The sequence below is a fragment of the Corvus hawaiiensis genome, chromosome 2 (genome assembly GCF_020740725.1).
Source record: "Corvus hawaiiensis isolate bCorHaw1 chromosome 2, bCorHaw1.pri.cur, whole genome shotgun sequence".
In the NCBI taxonomy this organism is placed as follows: domain Eukaryota; kingdom Metazoa; phylum Chordata; class Aves; order Passeriformes; family Corvidae; genus Corvus; species Corvus hawaiiensis.
The window spans coordinates 51636902-51656707 of NC_063214.1; the positions used below are offsets into that span (position 1 = coordinate 51636902).

The window sequence follows — 19806 nt, forward strand, 5'->3', positions numbered from 1 at the left end:
TCCAGCGGCGCTCCCGCCTCCGGGCGCTCCCGCCCTCCGCACACTCAGTCACCGCCCCGCGCCCTCTTCCCCCACCCTGTCGGAGATGCATGGGAGTCCTGCCCGCATAGGGAGCCCACCGCCCCCGCTCTCCTTTTGGCGGGGGGCGCGACCACCGGTGCTGCAGGTGCCCGGCGGGGTGTGGCGGGGCCCGGCTCGCCCCGCCCCGGCTCCTCCTGCCGGGGTCCTCGCCGTTGCCTACGCCCGCCCCGCTGCCCCGCCCCGCACGGCCGACAGCGGGTGATGGCGCCGGCCTGCGCTTGAGGAGTCGCAGTGGGGGACGGTGGGGGAGCCATGGAGGAGGACCCGGAGCTGGAGAGGTGAGGGACGAGCGATAGTGGGAGAACCGGCCCCGAGGGCGAGCGGCCTCTGCGGGGCTGCTGCGTCGCCCTGGGCCCAGCACCGCCTCCCGCCCCGCGAGGCCCGGGCAGCGCTGGGCTGGGGCCGGTGCGGGCTGGCGGCGGCCGTGGGGCGGCTCCTCCCGGCCCGAGTGGTCCGCGGTGCAGAACGGGCCCCGAGCTCCGCCGGGCTCTGCCCGCTGTCCCCAGACTGCCCCTCCTGTGGGCTGTGCGGTGCGGGTGCGCCTCGAGGGGAGCGCGGCCTGGAGCTGCTTCTGCCGTGTCTTCCGCACAGAACTTTGGGTGCGTGCTGGTATCGCTTAGAGACAAGACTGGAAAGTCGTGGGTGGTTCACCTCTCATCAGTTACAATTTGATGAATTGTGTACTCGGTAAAATAAATTTTTCAAATCCCAAATTTCAATTTTCAGTGCTGGAGATGTGCTTGTTGACCAGTTGTTGAATTTTCCCTGTCCCGGTATCAAGAAAATATAAAATGCTTGGCAGTTATTTTGTCACAAAATAAAATTGTTTTCTACGTGGCATTTCGTTGGGACCAGTGGATTTGTCTTGCTGCACGTTTTGAGTTGCAGTCCTCCCGAGCAAACACTGAGTTATAAAACATAGATTTCTATATTTGGATACTCAAAGTAGGCTTGTCTTAATTGTGTTTTAGGAATAGACTTTTGGTGTTTATATCACAAATTTTTTTGCAAAATAGCCCTATTTGTGTGATTGGAATTTTTTTCTTTTTGCAAGCGTAGTTCTGGGTTGTTCACTTTCCTTATGGCTGTTTAAAACAACTGTTACAGTGACATGATGACCAGAAGCTTTCTGAACTGTTCTCCTCATGGTTCTCACCTTTAACTTTTAAGAAACTGTGTCTGAGTATGCTTGTAGAAAATAACTTTATTCTCTTTATGTCTGGCATGTATATGAAATGTGCCAAAAGCAATAGCACTGGGACAGTGGAAGGGCTAGAGAGCATAATGCTTTCTAAGAGGCTTTTAATAGTTGCTAAGCTACTTCTGCTCTCAGATCATCAGTTTAATAATTAAAGCTTCTTTCTGTGTATGCATGAATGTTTTTTTCACTAGTGCCATTCCAAACTTAAACATTTTCATTCATGGCAAATTGAAACTATGTCACTGTTCTTCCACACTGACTTCTGGTTGCTATTGCCATGCCAGGGACCTGGGGTTCTCTAAGCAGTTCAGGACATAGCTGCTCACTCACCACCTAAGGCCAACTGCTCCACAGTCTCCTCCTGATATTAATGCTCTTCTTCCCAGGAGCTAAAGTTTTACCCTGCCTTAATGGTTCGGTCCAAGCTGGGATTTGCTATTCCTTTTCTGTGGCCGCGTGGTAGATAATGAGGATGAAGCTCAGTGACACTTACCAAAGGGTACGCAGGAGGGTTTAGCTGTCTGGTGTCGCCAATCCATGCCACTGTTCACCTCAGAGTGTGTTCAGTCGGCTCCAAACACATTGTAACTACAACGTAGTGCACTTGACAATTAACTCTTTTCTGTCCTGGATCCGTCTATCATTGGTTACTTTTTCATACCTTAAGTTTTCCTAACAGCTCAGTTTGGTAGTAGCACCCTGAAATGAGCTTGTGCTGTGTGCATTTAGATGTCGTACTTGGGTATTACTCACTCTAGATATGCTTCCATGTACAATCTTCAATACAGACCCCTTCCAGTCTAATACAGACCTTTCTTTGTCCTTTGGGTTACAGACATTATGCCTTAGATTCCTATTCAATAACCTGTAGCTCATACTCTCCTGTGAATAGTGTAGCAACGGTAGTTTAGGCTTATAATTTTTAGGGGGTTTGTAATATGGCTTTAGCATACAATTAATGGCATTTCTGTTCTGTAGCCACAGTGTTAACTACTTTGGGTGGATTTTGAGTCTTTAAAAGCAGGTTTATGTGGAATATTTTGAGTAGTTTGTCTCTGAATTCAGGCTTGTCTTGCAATGCACAAATCTTAAAGAAAAACTTAAGGGTTTTGTACATGTGGTTTTTATTTAATTTACCGTGAGGGAGAAGGAAGTGTAACTGGTTTTGTGCATGCTTTTTCAGGTCAGAAATTAATTTTGTGTCCCAGTATTCCAAAAAGTGATCTGTTGAGTCAGTTGTCCTATTTTTTTTATATTGACTATCTAAGGAGAAGTCTCTTCATCTAGTTTCTTCTATTTGATCCTTACTGCTTCATTTCCTGATATTGTTTTTCAATTTTACCATGACTGACTCTCACTTGATCATACTTTTGATGTTTTCCTCACTTTAATATGAAGTTTTCCTAGAAAGCTGAGTACTAACTTATAAATCCCTGTGTGACTGTTGCATTCTGTGGATTTTAAAACTCTGAAAGCTGTAAATTCCACAGGTGTGTAAAATAGTAATATTTGCTACATTCTGCTGAATTACATCCTCTGCTCCATCTCACCCAAAACCTTTGATGGAGGTATGAACTGAGGCTTGCTCCTGTGAACTTGCTGGTACATCAGTGAAGACACTTGAGCCTTGAGATTCCATTGATTCTTAAGAAAATTCTAAGTTCTGTTAACATATAATGATAACTTGTGAAGTTATGACCCAAGAAGGAGGTGAAAGAAGTTGCAAACCAGCCAGAAGGAGCTGTTCAGTTTGTTTCCTCTGCAAGTGCCTGTATGTGCTTTTCCTAGTTTATTTCAGCTAAACATCCATTGGGATACTACAGAGCTCACCATTTTCATTCCTATCTAAAAAAAAAAAAAATTAATTCCCTTCTTCCTAAATGATTGTCATGGTAGTTCTGTGTGTTTGAAGCACAGAAGATGCATCATTTCTCTTCAAGTACAGATGAAGTGGCTTGGTTAGACTGTGTGTCCAAACCCTTCCATAATCCATTCTGTCTTTCAATAGCTACAAATATTTCTCAACTTTGGATATCATACTTTATTAGAAGTGCCTGCCAAGCTTGTTTAGAGCATCATTTACTTGGGATTAAGTGTTTCCTGAGGAGATGCTGCTCTGAATCACAAAGAAGGCTATAATTCTGTAACAAGAGGCCTGTAGTTGAGTTGAGAATCAATAATTAATATTTTTGCTGCACAGACAGCCCAGCTATGCTTTTTAGCAAGCAAGCTTTGTGCCTTGGAGAAAACTGATGGTTCTTACTGTTGATTTTAACAGTGTCAAGTGTCAGGATTCAGTATTCCATACTCCTGGCAAAAAAAAAAAAAAAAAAGTGGTCTGTAAGCTAAGATTGGTGTTTGAAATGGAGTGGTATGTTCGGGCTGGTGAGAATATCAGCACAGAAATGTACTGCAAATAGCGCAAGATTGACAAGTAGAATGTTTAAATAAGTACAAAACCTGATCAACAAAGACTGAGAGCATTCATGTGCCTGGTGTGGAATGCCTTTGCCTTTGAACAAATGTTAGAAAGCTTGTGGTGTATTTGTGCCTCTTTTCATTCTTGCTCTTACAGTTGTGGCCTAGGTTTTATTCCTGACTTCCATTTTCATCAGTTTTCTTAGTAAGGGTGAGCAGATAGGACCAGCTCACGGGAGTTAATTTTAAATAACACTGTCAGTGTCTTCAGTCATTTGTTTGACTGAAGATCTTGATATTAATTATTCAGCTGTAATTGGAATACCAACATTCACTTCTATTTCTAGCCCCATGCACAGTTAAAAATAAATTGTATAGTTAGCATAAAAGTGCTTTGAGAAAATTGATTTTAAAAATTGCTAATTGTTTTTCCTGAGCTTGCATCTTGCTGTCAGGACCTAGAGTGCCTCAGGAAGTAGGCTTAAGTGTGATTTTTGTCGATTACAGTAGAGAAGCTTGGTCTTTGAGCTTGAATAGTAGTGGAATAGACTGCAAACAGTTATTAATGCTTTCACGAAGATGTGTTTGTTAAAGATGTCCCTTCTCTGACTGGGAGATGTTGAATATGAACACTGCCCTCCTACTTCAGGTCTGTGCACTTCTGTAGCTGACTGTGCTGTAAAGCAAGTCCAGTAGATACATTTTCGTTAGAGTTCTCATCAGGATCTTTAATGAGACGATGGCATGGGCGGAGATGGCAGGGTTTTTTAGGTTATGTGCCAAAAGCTCCCAGTGAGGACTACAGAGAGACCATGATGGATGGGGGGAGCCCAAATAGCACCCAGTCCTGGCTTCTCCCAGGCCCATGCCAAGAATTACCAGCCCATCAGAGTTCCATCTCCATGAGCCCAGAGGAGCTGGTGGGTAGGAACCCACAGTAAGGTCAGAGAGAAATGGATGTCTTCTTTGGGCCCCCCTCGCACTCCAGGGCTGATCCCGAAAGATAGCCTGGGCCTCCAGGCATGATACCCATCAAGAGGAGTCAGTGCTGGAGCATCTTTGGGACTCAAGGGCATTGCTGCATAGGGTTGTGGGAGGGGTTGTGGGATGCAGAAGAAAAGCAGTTTGTGATCACATATGGCACGTTGGGAGGAAAGGGTCAAAAATGGAAGATTTGGCAAGGGGAGGGAATAGTTTGCTCAAGTGATGTTGCAGCTGGGAATGCTAAGAATATCAGTGTGGGAAAACTTCTCATATTATGCCTACTGCTGGTTGTACTCTGTCTGGTTTGACAGAGCTGTAGAGATAACATAAATGTTACCAGAGACTTAAGAGGCATTTTCACAGACAGGCTTGAGCCTCCTGCTGGGAGAGAGAGATCAAAAGCCGAGAGATGACATAAAGTACAGCAAGGTGATGAACTGCACGTGTGCGAGGCCCTCTGGTAAACTGGGGCGGGCAGTGGGCTCCCCTGGCCACCAGGATGTACTGAGCCTAACAGAGCCTGTATCCCCACACGTCCATGCCACCCGGCCTTGTTAGTGAGGTAAGGAAAGAAATCCACGCCCTGGTTACCTGTATGTGTTGATTAACTCATGGATTATTATGGGATGTGTAGGGGAGGAACCAAAGACAGGGAAAGCGGGAAGTTCAAGTGATTTGGGGAGAAGTAAGAGTGGGAAAATAGAGGAATAAGGGGATAAAAAGGTCTGGTCATATGTGTATAGGCTGCTGGTTGGTACTCCTGTTTGGCCATGCCCTATGCCTAATCATCACAGCCTGTCCTGTCTGCCGGTTAAATTCCTTTCTAATTCTCTCTTGGGTGAGGGCCTCTGAGGGGAGAAGGTGTACATCTCAGCGCTAGCAGCTACAGTCAGACTGTGGGTCAGAGGGACCATGTGTCCATGGTGCCAGCAACTGGAACATGTGAAGGTTTGGATGCCAGTAGTTGGGCTTGGACCCTGGGCTGGAGGCCTGAGGCACTCCTGGTCTCCAGACCAACTGGGGACATTTCATGGAGGGAGTAAAACCAAATGTTAGTCCCTGAAGTGGAATTGGGGACTTGTTTATCTGTGTTGTAGTACTGGAGCAAGTATGGGACCAAGTGGCTGCTGGTGAAGATCAAGCTGGAGTAGCTGGTAAGTGGGTGAATAAGGAGAGAGCTGGTGTGTAAGCTTGTATCTCCAAGAGCCAGGAGGAGCTAGCTGTTGGGGCCACCAGGGAGTCCTGGTCAGCTGCTGGAGAGACTGTAGGGTCGGGGGTGAGATGTGTATGTATGCCTGTGTGTCTCTACAGGCAAGACCGCAGTGGGGTTGGATATTGGGGGACCAGGGTGTCCCAGTCAGCCTTGCGTGGTGGTCTGTACCAGCAGTGCAGTTGGGCTGATGTCTTGGGCTCCCACACCCAGCTGGAGAGAAGAGCAGGATGAAGCTGTCGGTGTGAGCACTCTGTGTGTCTGTCTGTGATTGATGTGGCCAGCAGTGTAAGTGCACGGTGTGTGTATCTGCCTCTTAGGAGCAGATTTTTCAGCCTTGCTACTGGTTGGACCTGGACGTGGGGCTGTGACTGTCTGGCCTCTCGGCTGTCGGATCCAGCATGATACGTCTTCTTCTGACAGTCATCTGTAATCACAGACATTGGGTGGTCTCTGTAATAACATGGTGTTTTCATTGCCTGTAACTATCAGACATGCCTCTTTATTACTATTTATTCATTTTTTCAGTCTATTCATTTGACCTTTTGGAAAAAAATGATGAAGCTCTTCCCCTGAGTGAGGAATAGAAAGTACTTCTCATTTTGCCTGACTAGGAGCCTTTAACATTATTCTTTTGACACATGCATTAATGATACTGGTTATTAGGGTATATGCAATGGGAGCTTTGCCTGTAACCTTGGAATATAGAAAGAGGAAAAAGTCTAATCCCTCAGAAATGTAAATAGGTCTTGTACCATACTCTTGAAGATAAAAATATCACTGCTTGTACCTTCATGTTGCTGTAATTCTGTAGCTTGATTGCCCAAAAATAATTGCCACAGCAAGTTTTAAGTGGTGCTTGCTATAAAAGATGTCAGAATTCTTAAATGTGCCCCTGTCCCTAATTTTCCCTCCCGTCAGTCCCCCAGTGTTTGGATGGTTCTCATGTGAAAGTTGCATGCTGTATTCCCTTTGCTCATGCTGCTGCCCTTAGAATTGAAGCTGGCAGCCACGGAACTGTTTGTATTGTAACCAAGCTGTAAAAATGAAGAGAGTGAGGAATGTGGAGTCCTGCGAGGCCTCTAAAAGCAAATTTTAAAAACTTGTTTGCGTAGCTTTTGGCTTACTTGTGTAGAGGATATAAGTTCAGTGAGTGGAAACATACGATTTCAAAGAGGATCTGAGCATTGCATTTCATTTGTCCATGCAAGCTGAAAGGGCTTTGTAAAGGTGCAGTGAAAAAGGGTGATGTTGAAAGAACAATATTAGGAAACAATGTTGATAATGAAGGTGTGGACCTAGAAGGCTACTAAGATGGATGCCAGGTCAGTCTGAGCTTTGATATAACAAAAAAAGTCTCAAATACTTAAAGGTGTGTAATTCCTACCTAAGTTAATAGAATTGGTGTCACCATATTAATTTATTATGATCTTTTCCCTAAGACTGAATCATAGCTGTTTTAAATACCTATGTGTGTGTTTTATTAGTGCTTTGTAGCTCAGATTCTTTGGTTTATTATTTCAATTATAAATTGTGACAGATTTTATAGTACAATAATAATGACAGGCTTTTCTCAGAAAGAGAATCACCGGGTTTGGTAACTGGTAATTAAAAGTCAGACACTTTCTTCTCCTTTTTCCTCACCTTTGTCTGACATTGCTATTTGAAGGTTCAGGACAAGCTTCTATAAATGCCATGTGTTCCTGTTGTTATCACTATAACCTAGCTCAGGATGCTCAGATAGCAAGTTCTGGGTCTGGAGAAAAAAATAAATTTTGCTGTAATTTCATGAAGATCTGTGAATGCAACATCTCTCACATTCCAGTGGTACAGCCTGTGTTTTTCACCCTTTTTTTTGGTGTTCTTGCAGGTAGCCATCCCACACACATTTCTTCTCTTACGTGGGAAGGCAGTAGTAGCTGGTGAGGTTGCTGATGCTGTGCTTGGCATCTTGGAGCAGGTATCGCCCAGAGATGATAGCTTACCTGGGAGATACTCTGTTTCCATGAGTGCCTGTGGTATGATGGGACATGCAACTTGTCCTCACAGTCAGAAGTGTGCTTAAAAAGGATTTGAAGTGTGCCAAGTCCTGTTCTTCATTCAGTATTACAGTTTTTGTATTTGCAACAACTTTTGTTAGTTTCAGTACTTCAGAATGTGTCTCTTAATCTTGGTGCATAGGAATCTGAATTATCTTAAAGTCAAGGTGATTTTGGTAGCTTCTTTATTGCTTAATTCACTACAGTGAATAAAGCTATCTGCTTTATTTGCCTAAGTGCATAAAGTGGCATCTTCCTGTGTTCCACAAGTGGTGACCTTTTTCTTTTTCTCTTTCTTAGGAAGGCTGTGGAAGAGTTACTTAAAGAGGCAAAACGTGGGAGAACTAGAGCTGAAACAATGGGAGCTATGGGTTGGTAAGTTGTGCCGAAAGGAAATGAATGCTACAGCTGATGCCAAAATAAATCTTATATTTATTGTGTGAGAGAAGTCTCTACCTTTTTATGTGTTTCATGTTTAAATAATTCATCTTCATCCACATGTTAATTTGGGCAAAAATTGCAGTCTAAATAAGAAAGAAGTGCAGGTAAATTCTGTCTGCGTGAAATTGCTTGTCTGAATGTGTTGAAGACAAAGCAATTGGAAAATTGGGAATATGTTCTTATAATAGATGGAATTGCAAAGTTTGGGTTGGAACCTCATGAGTCTTTAAAATGCCAGTTGTCTTCATTGTGCATGTACTTACATACTAGCTACATGTTCCTGGGTTGGACTCTGTTTTAAGTGAAAAGAATTCATAACCTGACAAGGAAACCTAAAGCTTTGTACTAATAAAATAACAAACTATCCTTTAGTAGACAATTCATCTGTAAATTGTAGCCAAAAATGAACTCATTGAACTCAAATGTATAATCCAGTTTTGGGAGAGGGTTACTTTTTAATACTAAAAAAACCCTAAAACCCAGGGGCTGATTTGTATAGTAACTGGGAAAAGAATCACAGTATTTAAATCTTAAATACAGCGTTGATTCTTCAATGCAGTATTCCAGATTTTACAGCTAGATTGTCATGGAATGTAATGCATGTAACTGTAATTAGAGAAGTAATAACATGCTGAGGAGAGTCATTCATCATGACATAGTGTATATGACTTTGATAAGAAGCTGTTGGATCTAGGGATGTTCACGCAAGTAGTGCACCAGTTGACTGCACTAAACGCGCTTGTAGATAAGGTTTGGCTTCCTCCATCAGCAGTAGTAAGAGATAAGCTTGCACTGTTCATGAAGTTCTCAGCTCAGTTATCTGTTTGTTTTAGTAGCTCTGAAGAGATTAAAATAGTGCCTTGCTGATAAAAAAGTTACTCCTTTATGTTTCCAAACAGGTTGGGGTTTTCTGTATGTTTTACTCAGTATTTCTTCTAGGGATGCAGTTTGTACCCTTTCTGTTAAAGTAGCTTAATTCGTTTAATCCCCCAGATTGGCTATAGCTGTACTGATCCACCGTGCTTTGACCCTGTCAGCCTAGCCATGTGGCCAATGCACATAGTTAGCACCATGAAGTGTTGCATGCATCCAGATACTGAGAATTTCCAAGTTGATTCCAGATATGGCAACTGAAGATTTCTTCAGGGAGATAATCAGGTGTCCCTGTACAATTTTGCTGCCACTTGTTCAGTCTGGAATACCTGCCAGGAGAGTGTATGGGCATCTGCTCCTGAGTGTGGCTCCTTCTTATTCCTTGTTTGTAAAAGGGTAGTGGTCCTGTTCAGCTGGCTGTGATGATCAGCTCGGGATGCAGTTTGCTAAAGCCTGATGCCCGAGACCTGCCAGGAGATGGGATAGCCAAGGGTGGCCTGTTCTTCAGTGCAGTTGCAGATTAATGGTGTCTGGCTAGGCCAGGGTTCTGTTAAAGCTGTAGGAGGAAAGGATTGTCAAGAAGGCTTTAGGCAGAGGGACACAGGGATGTAGGGATTGGCATGGTGATATCCTGAACTGAGGCTGTTGAAGTACTTTCTGAAGACTGCAGTGGTACCTGAGAACACCTATACTAGGTCAAAGTGTAGTGCCCTGTCTCCATCAGTGGCCCATGCCCGGTGCCTAAGAAGTGCTTTGCTGAATATCTTTGTTTCTGAATACGATCTGTCGTACCTTCTTCAAGGTACTTCTTCTGCAGCTCAGGATATCGTGCTCTCAGGAATGATTTCTTTGTATGTAATGCATCTCCAGGGACTTTTATGTCACTGAATTTATCCCTAGACTGGTAGTAGTCCCATTTGTCACAAATCTGCTGCTGTAGGGTTTGGCATAGGCTAGTGTACGGCTGGTGTGTGTGGCTGTAAGGAAAGTATAAAGCCCCCCAAAGGCAAACTCCCAGTAAGTCTTTGCTGTTCAGTTCTGCAGGCACAACGGACTGAACAGCAGCTGCAAGCTGCCACTACTCTCACCTCTTTAATATTTTTATGCCCTGTTACACTGTTCTGGTGCTTCTGAACTGGCCCAACAGCTGGGTATTGCATATAGATGTGGGGGATAAAATGAAAGAAAAAGTTAAGAAAACTTAACTGTGCTCAGTTGAGTATCATACTCCAGCAAAATGCTATCAAGTGTAACTGATCCTGGAAAAAAGTAAATCCTGAAGGCCTTCAGAAATTATATCCAGGACTGATATGTTACCTTGCAAGGTGTAAACTACTGAGAAGAAGGTAACTGCTGCTCAGAGCTCTGTGGATAGCAAATGAAATGAGCAGAAAAGTTAGTTCATGAAAATGTGTATTAGTAGACCAGATCCACGAAATCGTAACTGGTAGAAGCAAAGACAAGGTCATCATTAACTTGTCTAAAAGCACAGTGTTAACAGGTAAAACGCAAAACCTTCCTTCCTTGCCAAACTCAAAATACTTGCAGGTGTGTTTCATGAGGACTTCTGGGATTCCTCAGCCCTTTGTCAGAGGAGTCCTGGAGAAGAGATGCACAAACCCTGGAGACATCTAGTGTAAGGCCATCAGTCCTGCATTGGCACTGGAAAGTTGAAGCAGCTCGGCCTATGAAGAAAAGATTTGTTCTGCCATCTGTCTTTGGGTAAGGAGAAGCAGAGGCTACTACTGCTCATACTTCACTGATTCCAGTTTATGTTGCTTTCCAGCAGCTGTTGAATACTGGGAAATACATTTCTGGAGTCAGTGGCATTTGACAGAAGTTGGTCAAAGGGAGGTGTATGGAGAAGTGGCATTCCTGGGTGGGGTGATACTGTGCATACCAGTACAAAGGAGTAGTGTCTCCTGGTGGATGTTGATGGCAGCAAAACCTTAGCCAGCAAGCCTCTGAACGCTGTTTTGGAACTGCTTTCAGGTTCAAGCTATTGCTCTGTTACTGTCCAGTGTGATTAGTTCTCCACAAAAACTTTCAAAAAAGTTCCCCAAGCACCCCTGCCTAACCTTTTGCTGTCTCATCATTTGAGATGGATAGTCAGCTGTTGCTGGAGCCTAAAATACACTATACTACACTAAATAAACTAAATACTACACTAAAATAAACCTGTCAGTTTAGCTGACAGGTGCAGAAAAAACGTACGAAGCAGTCAACCTGTAGCCCAGTCTCTCATATAAAGACTGAGCCTTGAAACACAGGACAGTGTTGTTAGTATTTCTTCCAGTTTGGGAATGTTTTGCTGGTGTTACATTGTCTTACAAGTTTAATGTGGATGACATGGGCAGGTGCTGCAACCTGTGTGGGTTAGAGGCTGGTGGAAGAAAGGCTTGTCCCTGTTTGGAGGTTGGCAGTGATATTGGCCGAGAGTTTGTGCAGGAAGGGTAATTCTCTGAGACTCTCTGGACATGGAGCAGCTGTCAGTATTGCCGGTGGGCTGCATGATCTCTTAGTTGGTTAAGAGTCTCAGCTCATTGGCCTCCATACTCTCAGGGACTGCTCAGATAGGCAGTGTGTAGGTCCATGGTAAATGAATCTAAGAAATACTCGATATTCTTATTTATAGATTTCATTCAGCAAGGCAGTATTTCTAGTTCCTGCAGTGTTCCTTTTGTATGTACTCTGTGGCCTTGGTCATTCTTGTTGGGGGGTCTCCTGCATCTTTATGATAACACATGATGTAGATCCTGCTGCTGATGTATCTGGCTCAAGCATTAGTACAGCTAATCACAAATGAAAGGAAATGTGTGAGAGAAGGGTAAGGAAGAACCTGCTTCTGAAGGTGTCTTAATCCTGGAATAGTTGATCAGAAGAGAGCAGAATCTGTGGTTGAATACTAGTGATGATGCTGATATGCTGGAACTTATGAGATGAGAAAAGACATCAGAGCAGCTGTGTGGAAGCTAACATTTGAAGGGATCAGTTGGATCCAGGGTGAGAAGTTGTGGAAAAATAGTGTAAGAACATTTGAAATGGTTAGATAAATTTCTTTGTTTCATCAGAGGCTATTTGACATAGATGGAATAGGATATTTGGGGGGTTTCCATTGTGTCTGGTTAAAATGAAGCCAAAAGTTCAGCTTCCTTTAATTGTTTCTCTTGGTTCTATGTAGATAATCCATAAGCTTCTTTATAGCAGTGAAGTTAGGTCCCATTTTAAGCAGTTGTTCTTACTTTAACCAAGAAAGGCAGTTAAAATGCCACAAAAGTTACTGTGTGAAAAAAGTTCTAGAGGCCTTTTTTTGTGTATAGGTCTGATATTCAAAGATGCTGATAATGTGAGCTAAAGCTAAATCAAATGTAGCTTATCATCTTACTTGAAAAGCTTATGTAAATTAAGAACTGGAAAACAGGATATTTTTAGAAGGTTTGTTCAGCTCTGCATTGTAAGAGCAGCTGAACAACAAAAAAATTTTGGAAGCATTAAATTCTTTTCAACTCTCTTTTTTGTAAAGCAATCCTAAAACCACTTTCATTCCTATGGATAGCTTTCTGTTCAATACCGAATCTGTTAGAAGTACAGCAGAATGCAGAATGATGATGATGAGGGTACCGGAACTGTGAAGTGCTGTGTTGCATTTTGTCTTCGAATGGGTGTTGTGTGACTGTGCAGAAACACTGCAATGTGATTCCCCTCATCATTTGAATAGGAGGAGGAGGAGAAACAGGGTACAGATAGAGATTGCAAAGTAAATATGTTAAAATCTTGTAATCAGGGCACATCCCAAGTCAAGTTGTCGCTGGAACAGATTGCCCAGAGAAGCTGTGGATGCCCCATCTCTGGAACTGTTTAAGGCCAGGTAGGATGGAGCTCTGAGCAACCTGGTCTAGTGGAAGGTATTACTATCTGCAGGGTTGGAACTTGATGATCTTTAAGGTCCCTTCCAAACCAGGTGAGTCTATGATCCTACAAAGTCCTGCCAGCTGCACCTGGCTGCCAAGACTGTATTTCAAAGCTTTAAGTGTCCTCTGAGGCATCCTCTTTTGTAAGGTCCCCTGTGACAGGGTAACAGCATAGATTAGTTGGTTTGCCAAAGCTATCTGTCGCTGCTTCCCCCCCTTCAGTCACTCTTCTATTGAAATATGATATTTTCTATGGCAGTTTGGAAATGGTAGAAATGTACTTGTCAGTTCATTCATAGTGAACTTTTTTCTTGGAAAGATGGCTTTACTCTGTGTGATGAGGCTGACTGTGCCAATCCTGTTTAGTACGTCCAGTTACTCAGCAGAGACAAGACTGTGGCACATGGCACTGTGCTCTTGTGTCTTAAATGGTGTCAGCATGTTTTTACTGTTAAGAACTTGTGTAGTACATTTCTGTGCTGAACTGCACTGGGTGACAGGCACTGATTAGAAATTCTGTGTTCCTGCACAGAAGTTGGCTTAAAGGGTCAATAGGTTGAGATGTAACCTATGTTCACAATGATGGATTTAATTTTTTTTCTCAAAAGGCACTATCATTGTCAAAATGCAATGCGTTGCATTGTCTTGGTTATTGCATCGTGGAGAGGTTTTGGAGGGTGTGAGATTTATTTGTGGAGGGAGGCAAGATTCTGTTGGCGAAAATAGCTTGGTTTAGCTTTTGGAGCACGCAAAGCAAAAAGTGAACCTTACAATGGCTGAATACACGGCTACAGAACAGGGGTCTAGTAGACAGGATAGCTCTAGCATTGCAGTTTGTGTGCTTGTCTCACTCACGCCTGCAGCCCTGCTTGGGGCACATTTCAGTTCAGAACTTTAATGTTCTTTTAACATGTCTTTGTTGTTGTTCTTTTTGTTTGTTGGTTGGTTTGTTTGTTTTAAAGCAAAACTTGTCAAATCAGTTCTGTGGCACTGTTTACTGGTCACAGCAGTATTGTGTTCCACCGTGCCCAGGCTGAGATTGCCTCCCAGCCCTTCAGAACTCACACTGAGGGCAAACCTATTTGTGAACTGAGCACTGCAGGATCAGACCGTACAGCAAACCCAAGGCTGATCTTTGGAGATGTCAATTTTCTCACCATTAGAGATGCTCTCAAAGATATCAGTGGATTAATACAGTTCACTTTAATCTTCACAGTTCCATGTATGCCATGGCTATATGTAAACATGCGCACGTGTGTGTGTATGTAATGTAGCACATGCCATACATCTTGTTTGCTTTAAGATTTAAAGGTAGAATTTGCTTTGTTGAAGTCTGAGGTCAATAAAACTAAGAACTAATGTTTTGCTTCAGTGCCATGACTTACTGCTGCTCCATGAAAGCCTGGTGGCTCACTTTAATCACAGTATGATGGTAAACTAATGGCATCTCTTAGCTGACTCTCAAGTCCTGCATTTCTCATCAGTTTTCGTTCTTAGTATAGCTCAGGCAGCACTCATAGTGTCAAAAAGAAATAAATGCTTCAAGCAGACAAATTTATTTTTGGCACTTTGACTGTCTCATTCTAGCATTATATATATGAGTGCTTAAATCAATCAGTGCATTAGCTCCTAAGAAAAAGCAAGACGAAGAACAAATGTGAAGTAGTTTTTGCCTGGATGCAGCCTACAGAAAGTTGCCCTCCTTGGTAGGAAATGTTTAGTTTAATGCTCACATAAGATATACAGAGGACTTAAATGTTAGCTGGTTTGTGTTATGTCTTGAGTGTAACCTGTGCCATGACACGTTCAGCACCGTGTTCATAGGTGGTGTAGCTTGAAGTAGAAACCCTGTTCTACTGACATTTATTAGCCTCTTGTTTTTACTCAGTAATACAAATAATGGATAAATAGTTTCCCTAATTTACAAAAGAGTTATACTAGGTTAAAGATCTTATTTATTTAAAACCAGGATTTGAGAAAAATAATGTAGATTTATATGAAGAAAGTTTAGAAAATTCTAAAATTCTATGCAATAAAAGCGCCAGAAAATACCTAGTGGAAATAAAACAGCATGGCTGTGTACTTCTAAAATTGCTCTCCCAAGTTCTTAAAGGATTTAGGAAAAGAACAATTATCAGGAATGCTTAGTAGGCAGACCTGAAGCAAAACATCATGATAAATTCCATGTCCAGTTAAGTCATGAAGTGTGCTAAATAACCATATGTGATCTTTGTTGTAGTTTGCTTATTGTTCTGATAGCTCTGATTGTTCAGAGGTGTCAGAGGTTTTTGAGTAGTTAGGGTATAGTTTCTACACTTACACAAAATATTCAAGTAGAATAGATGATCTTAACATTGTGGTGTTAGGATTCCATGGCTTTGTGGTTGATTCAGTAAGTGGCTGTGATCTCTAAGAGCTCTGATTTTTTTAAAAGTAGTCCCATAACTTGTCTCAAAAATATTTTTAAGACAAACACCACAGTGACTCCAAATATAAACAAAGCCTGCAGAGTGATTTCTGCTTTCTGTAGGAACATATTCAAACTTGTTTTTTCTTATTCTGTTCTTTAAGAGATGATAAATTGGAAATAAGTAGAATACAGCTGATACCAACAAGATTAATGAAATTTACGATACTTGTTTACTAAAACTAGCTGATAAATTATGTGCAAAATTGTTAAGATGTGAGAGGAGAAAGTCAAAAAAATGGAAAATAGTTGGATAAGTATCTTTACTGTTTAAGAAAAAGAAATTAAACACTTTGGTGGTTGCTAAGTATGTTTAAATTGGTATGTCTCATGTATATGTTTATGGTACAGCTATTTGGGTTCTTCATTCCCATGTATCTTACTTTCTGAATATCACAGTTCACTAGATAATGCTGCCTTTAGAAGATCACGATCTCTGTAAACCATTCCAATTTGACTTAGAATATGTTACTAAATGTTTGATTTCTGAATACCTAAGTTAGGCACCGTCAACCTTAAAATGTATTATCCTTTGCTTCCCCCTGCACACACTACCTTGTGAAAATCATTTGGATTTTCACTGTGTTGAAGTAAAATAGTTTTCTTCCCATAAAGAGCAAAACAAAAGGAGAATGGAGATAATCTGGAACTTCTCTTTCTGTACTGAGAGTTTACACTAGGTGGCATGCAAGGAAAGCCAAAATCACAAACCTGTCTTAAAATCACTGAAGTTAAAATCTCAGACTTGTTTTCGGATATTTTTACCTTCTCTTTTGATCACTTTTAAATGTCTTTACAGGTTGAAATGTCCTCTTGCTGGTACAAATAAAAGATTTCTTATTAATACCATCAAAAACACGTTGCCATCTCAAAAAGAACAAGACCAAGAGCGTGAGCAAAAGGAAGACAATAAGGAGTCTGAGCCAAACAAAAGCAGGAAAGAAGAAAAACCAAAGAAACGCAGAATTCACCCATACACACCCAGCTTTCAGTCCAGAAGGAGAGTCAGCTACTCTCCTCCAAGGCACCAAAGCAGGAACCAGCACACAAAGGATAAACATGAAAAGCGATCAAGCAAGCGATGAGGAGAGTGACAAGTATGTGTTGTTACAAGTCAGGAATGTCATTAAGTATAGGAAAGCAGGGGTGTCTCAGTTTTTCAGGAAGAGATGATGTTCAAACTTGCGTGTTGAACCAAGTTGCCTGTGTGAGAGGTAACCTTGAGGTAGCTTTAGAAACTTTCCTTTGGGACTTAAGAGAAAAGCAAAGTACAGCATAAAACTTTCAGTTGTTTTAGAACAGACATTCCCTTTACTCCATTCCTCTCTCCCCTTCTGACTAAGCTTAGGGTCTTGGTGATGGAGCGTGATATGTGTGTCACTGTCTAATACAAATCATTTAGTCATGTCACTCTTCTGGAAATAAATTTAAATTAAGCAGAATTCTATTTATTGCATGAAGTTTGCAGAACTTCTTTGCTGCTAGCCAATAAAGAAGTTTTGCTTATTTGGTTTAGAATGTAGAAGAAGAGAAAGCTGGTCAGTGCCTGGCCAAGCATATGCATTTTGTATAGAATAGAAGAGATTGCTTTCTTTAGTATAAAAACCCCAAATTTTAAATGGGCGATGCTGGTTTTGCTTTCCAGGAGGGACTGCTGGGAAATAGTGACTTTGCTTGTTAATGTATATTCACAAACCTATCATAGATAACAATAAACATTACCCCTAAAAAGCTGCAACTGCAATAATTGTCTCTGTTTAGACTTCCCTCTGTAAGGAAGTAGTTTTAACAGTCTGTTGTAACGGTGCTTTCAAAACAAACCCTGAAGACAAAATTTTCATGTTCTCTGTCTACTGCTAAAAAGTTTCGAAGTAAATATGTAATACTAGAAATGCAGAGGTGATGCTTAAACTTTCATTCAAATGCTCACTTTCCAAGCCTATGTGACAATTCTATAGTGGTACAGTTTTTAAACTTGTGACTGTGAGCACAAATAATACACGTTGGCATATTCTATGTCTCACTTCTGTTTGTGTTACAACAACAAACTTCTGTGTGAAATACTTTGTATTTTACTGTTCTCAGAAATAATTGTTTTCAACATAGTTTTGTTTTTGAGTGTGTGACAATAAAATCGAAAATGTTAATTGAAAGTGCCCTGTGGAATTAATGCTTTTGATGGGTTTCTTAAGTGAGATGTGCCTCTCTCCTCCAAGGGACAGGAGGAGCGGGGCTCCGTGGCCCTTCCGTGTTGAGTCAGAGCAAGAGTGCCACCTATAGGCATGTGAGCACCTCTCCTCTCTGCGCTTACCTGACTCTCGGAGAGCTCGTGTCAGCTGCGACACGGGACGGCCAAAGTGGAGGTCTGCTCTGGCTGGATTTTGGTGCATGAGCTGGGAATTGCTCTTCTGAGTAGTGGGAAGGTAGTTATACTGGTGTTGAGCCTTCTGGAGACTGCCAGGGTCAGCATATCCAGTGAAGTGGGATACTTTGACATTTCCCCAGAGGAGTTATGCACAAGTCCTCTATTTCCCTGCAAGACCCACAGCACTAAAATAGAACTCTCAGTCTTTCAGAAAATTTACAATTATTTAAGTTGGATCAGTGAAAAAGGAGTATCTTTGGAGAATGTAAGGACTGTCTTTGTTTTAAATAAACAGATGATGTTTGCAGTCCTTATTTTGCTGATTGCCCGTTGTGTACTCCTTAATAATCCTTTTTGGAAGGACAGCAGCTATAATACTGGCTGCGTTCTGCTGCAATGACAGTGCTGAATGGATGTGACTTTGAAGCAGAGAATTCATCTCACCATTGGTCAGGATTTGGACTGGAGATGTTCCACAGAACAAATTTTTGTGAATTCTTGCTGCTCTGGCTCATGCTGGTATATGCTGTCCTGAGAGCTTTCAACTCTCAGGCCTTCAAATACCACTTTGGGTAAGGGCTGTTGCTGATGCTATATTAATTTATGCCAGGCTTTCAGGTAGGGAAACTGATTAGAGCATGCTCTCAAAATTAGTCTGGATTGCTGATAATGCTTGCATACTGGAAATACTCAGCTAAAGGATCTGACATGACCTGCACAGATAACTGGAGAAAGCTTGTTTTTTTGAGTGGTGGTGGTGCTGGTGGTAGGTTCAGATTTAATTCCACATTTTTCTGACTTACAGAATATACACGAATTATCAATCTTGCATTGGTTAATTCCATCTTTTAATGTTGTCTTTCGTAAGTGTACTTAATAAAAACAAAATCCTCTGCTGCTCATTAACTGTTCTAAAGGCAACTCTATAGAATCACAGTAAACTTGGAAGGGGGCACAGTGATTACTTTTCTAATAAGAACTTGGGTGCACAAAGCCAGGTTTGTATTTTGTCTGCAGTTGCTCATATTGTGCAACACTAGCATCATGTTTATAAGGCATCTTAAAGATAGGATTTAACCCTGAAAATTCAGACTTGGACATGACTTTTCCCAATGTGTTACTAACTGCTGTACACTTGTTACTTGTGAAAGTGCCTAGTCCTTAAATAAATACGTAAATAAATAGTATGTTCTTGGTCTCAGCTTCCGTAGTTACTCTCGTGGGAAGGGAATGCACCTTGCCTTAGTGTTGCTGCAGTGGTACTTCAGAGGTGTTTCTTGTTAATCTGTGAGCTACTGGTGTTGTCTATGTTTAGTTTCAGTGCACATTATGTAGATAAAGTTTATTCAGGTGAGACTATTCTCTGGCCACAGCCAGAACAATTTTCTCATTAGACTTCATCATTATTTTGGATAGAAATCCTCCAAATGTTCATTTTCATCAATCTGGTACTGAATGTAGATCACAAAACAATGTGAAGGAGGAGGAAACATTTTATGTAGCCTTCACTAAATCCTTTTGTTAGTTTTGATGGTCAGAGAGATAGTAACATGCAGTTCTTGCATTCATTGTACAGCCTCTTCTCTTTTGTAAATCCAATTTGAATTATTTACAATGAATCATGAACATCCAAGAAAAGCCAACAGATTTCATGTATAACACGACTTAAAGGCAAAAACCCACCCTCTTTTTTAGACTGGATCGGTCTAAACGAGAAGTTTCTTGAGGTGCAGTTGAAAGAGTGTTCCTTAGTGATCACAAAATTTCTACAGAAAACTAGTTAACAAAGGAGATGTAAATGTTTGTAGATCAATGG

General features: G+C 41.7%; 1 protein-coding gene across 2 annotated transcripts; it reads left to right on the forward strand.

Annotated features, from left to right (window-relative positions):
* The first annotated feature begins 230 nt into the window (after positions 1–230).
* Positions 231–17772, forward strand: POLR1D (RNA polymerase I and III subunit D). Of its 2 annotated transcripts, none has more exons than XM_048294960.1 (3): positions 231–359; positions 8234–8308; positions 16425–17772. In XM_048294960.1, the coding sequence occupies exons 1-3, from the start codon at positions 334–336 to the stop codon at positions 16708–16710; spliced, it is 387 nt and encodes a 128-aa protein (XP_048150917.1). In that variant the 5' UTR covers positions 231–333; the 3' UTR covers positions 16711–17772. The 2 variants fall into 2 exon arrangements, with proteins under 2 accessions (XP_048150917.1, XP_048150919.1); XM_048294962.1 differs by having other exon boundaries at positions 261–359; positions 8238–8308.
* The last annotated feature ends 2034 nt before the right edge of the window (positions 17773–19806 follow it).

Excerpts from the sequence above, each read along its gene's own strand:
- POLR1D (XM_048294960.1), top strand. The coding sequence starts at position 334 with ATGGAGGAGGACCCGGAGCTGGAGAG. Across the intron at positions 360-8,233 it reads GAGGACCCGGAGCTGGAGAG|GAAGGCTGTGGAAGAGTTAC; the intron begins GTGAGGGACGAG and ends TCTCTTTCTTAG. Across the intron at positions 8,309-16,424 it reads ACAATGGGAGCTATGGGTTG|GTTGAAATGTCCTCTTGCTG; the intron begins GTAAGTTGTGCC and ends ATGTCTTTACAG.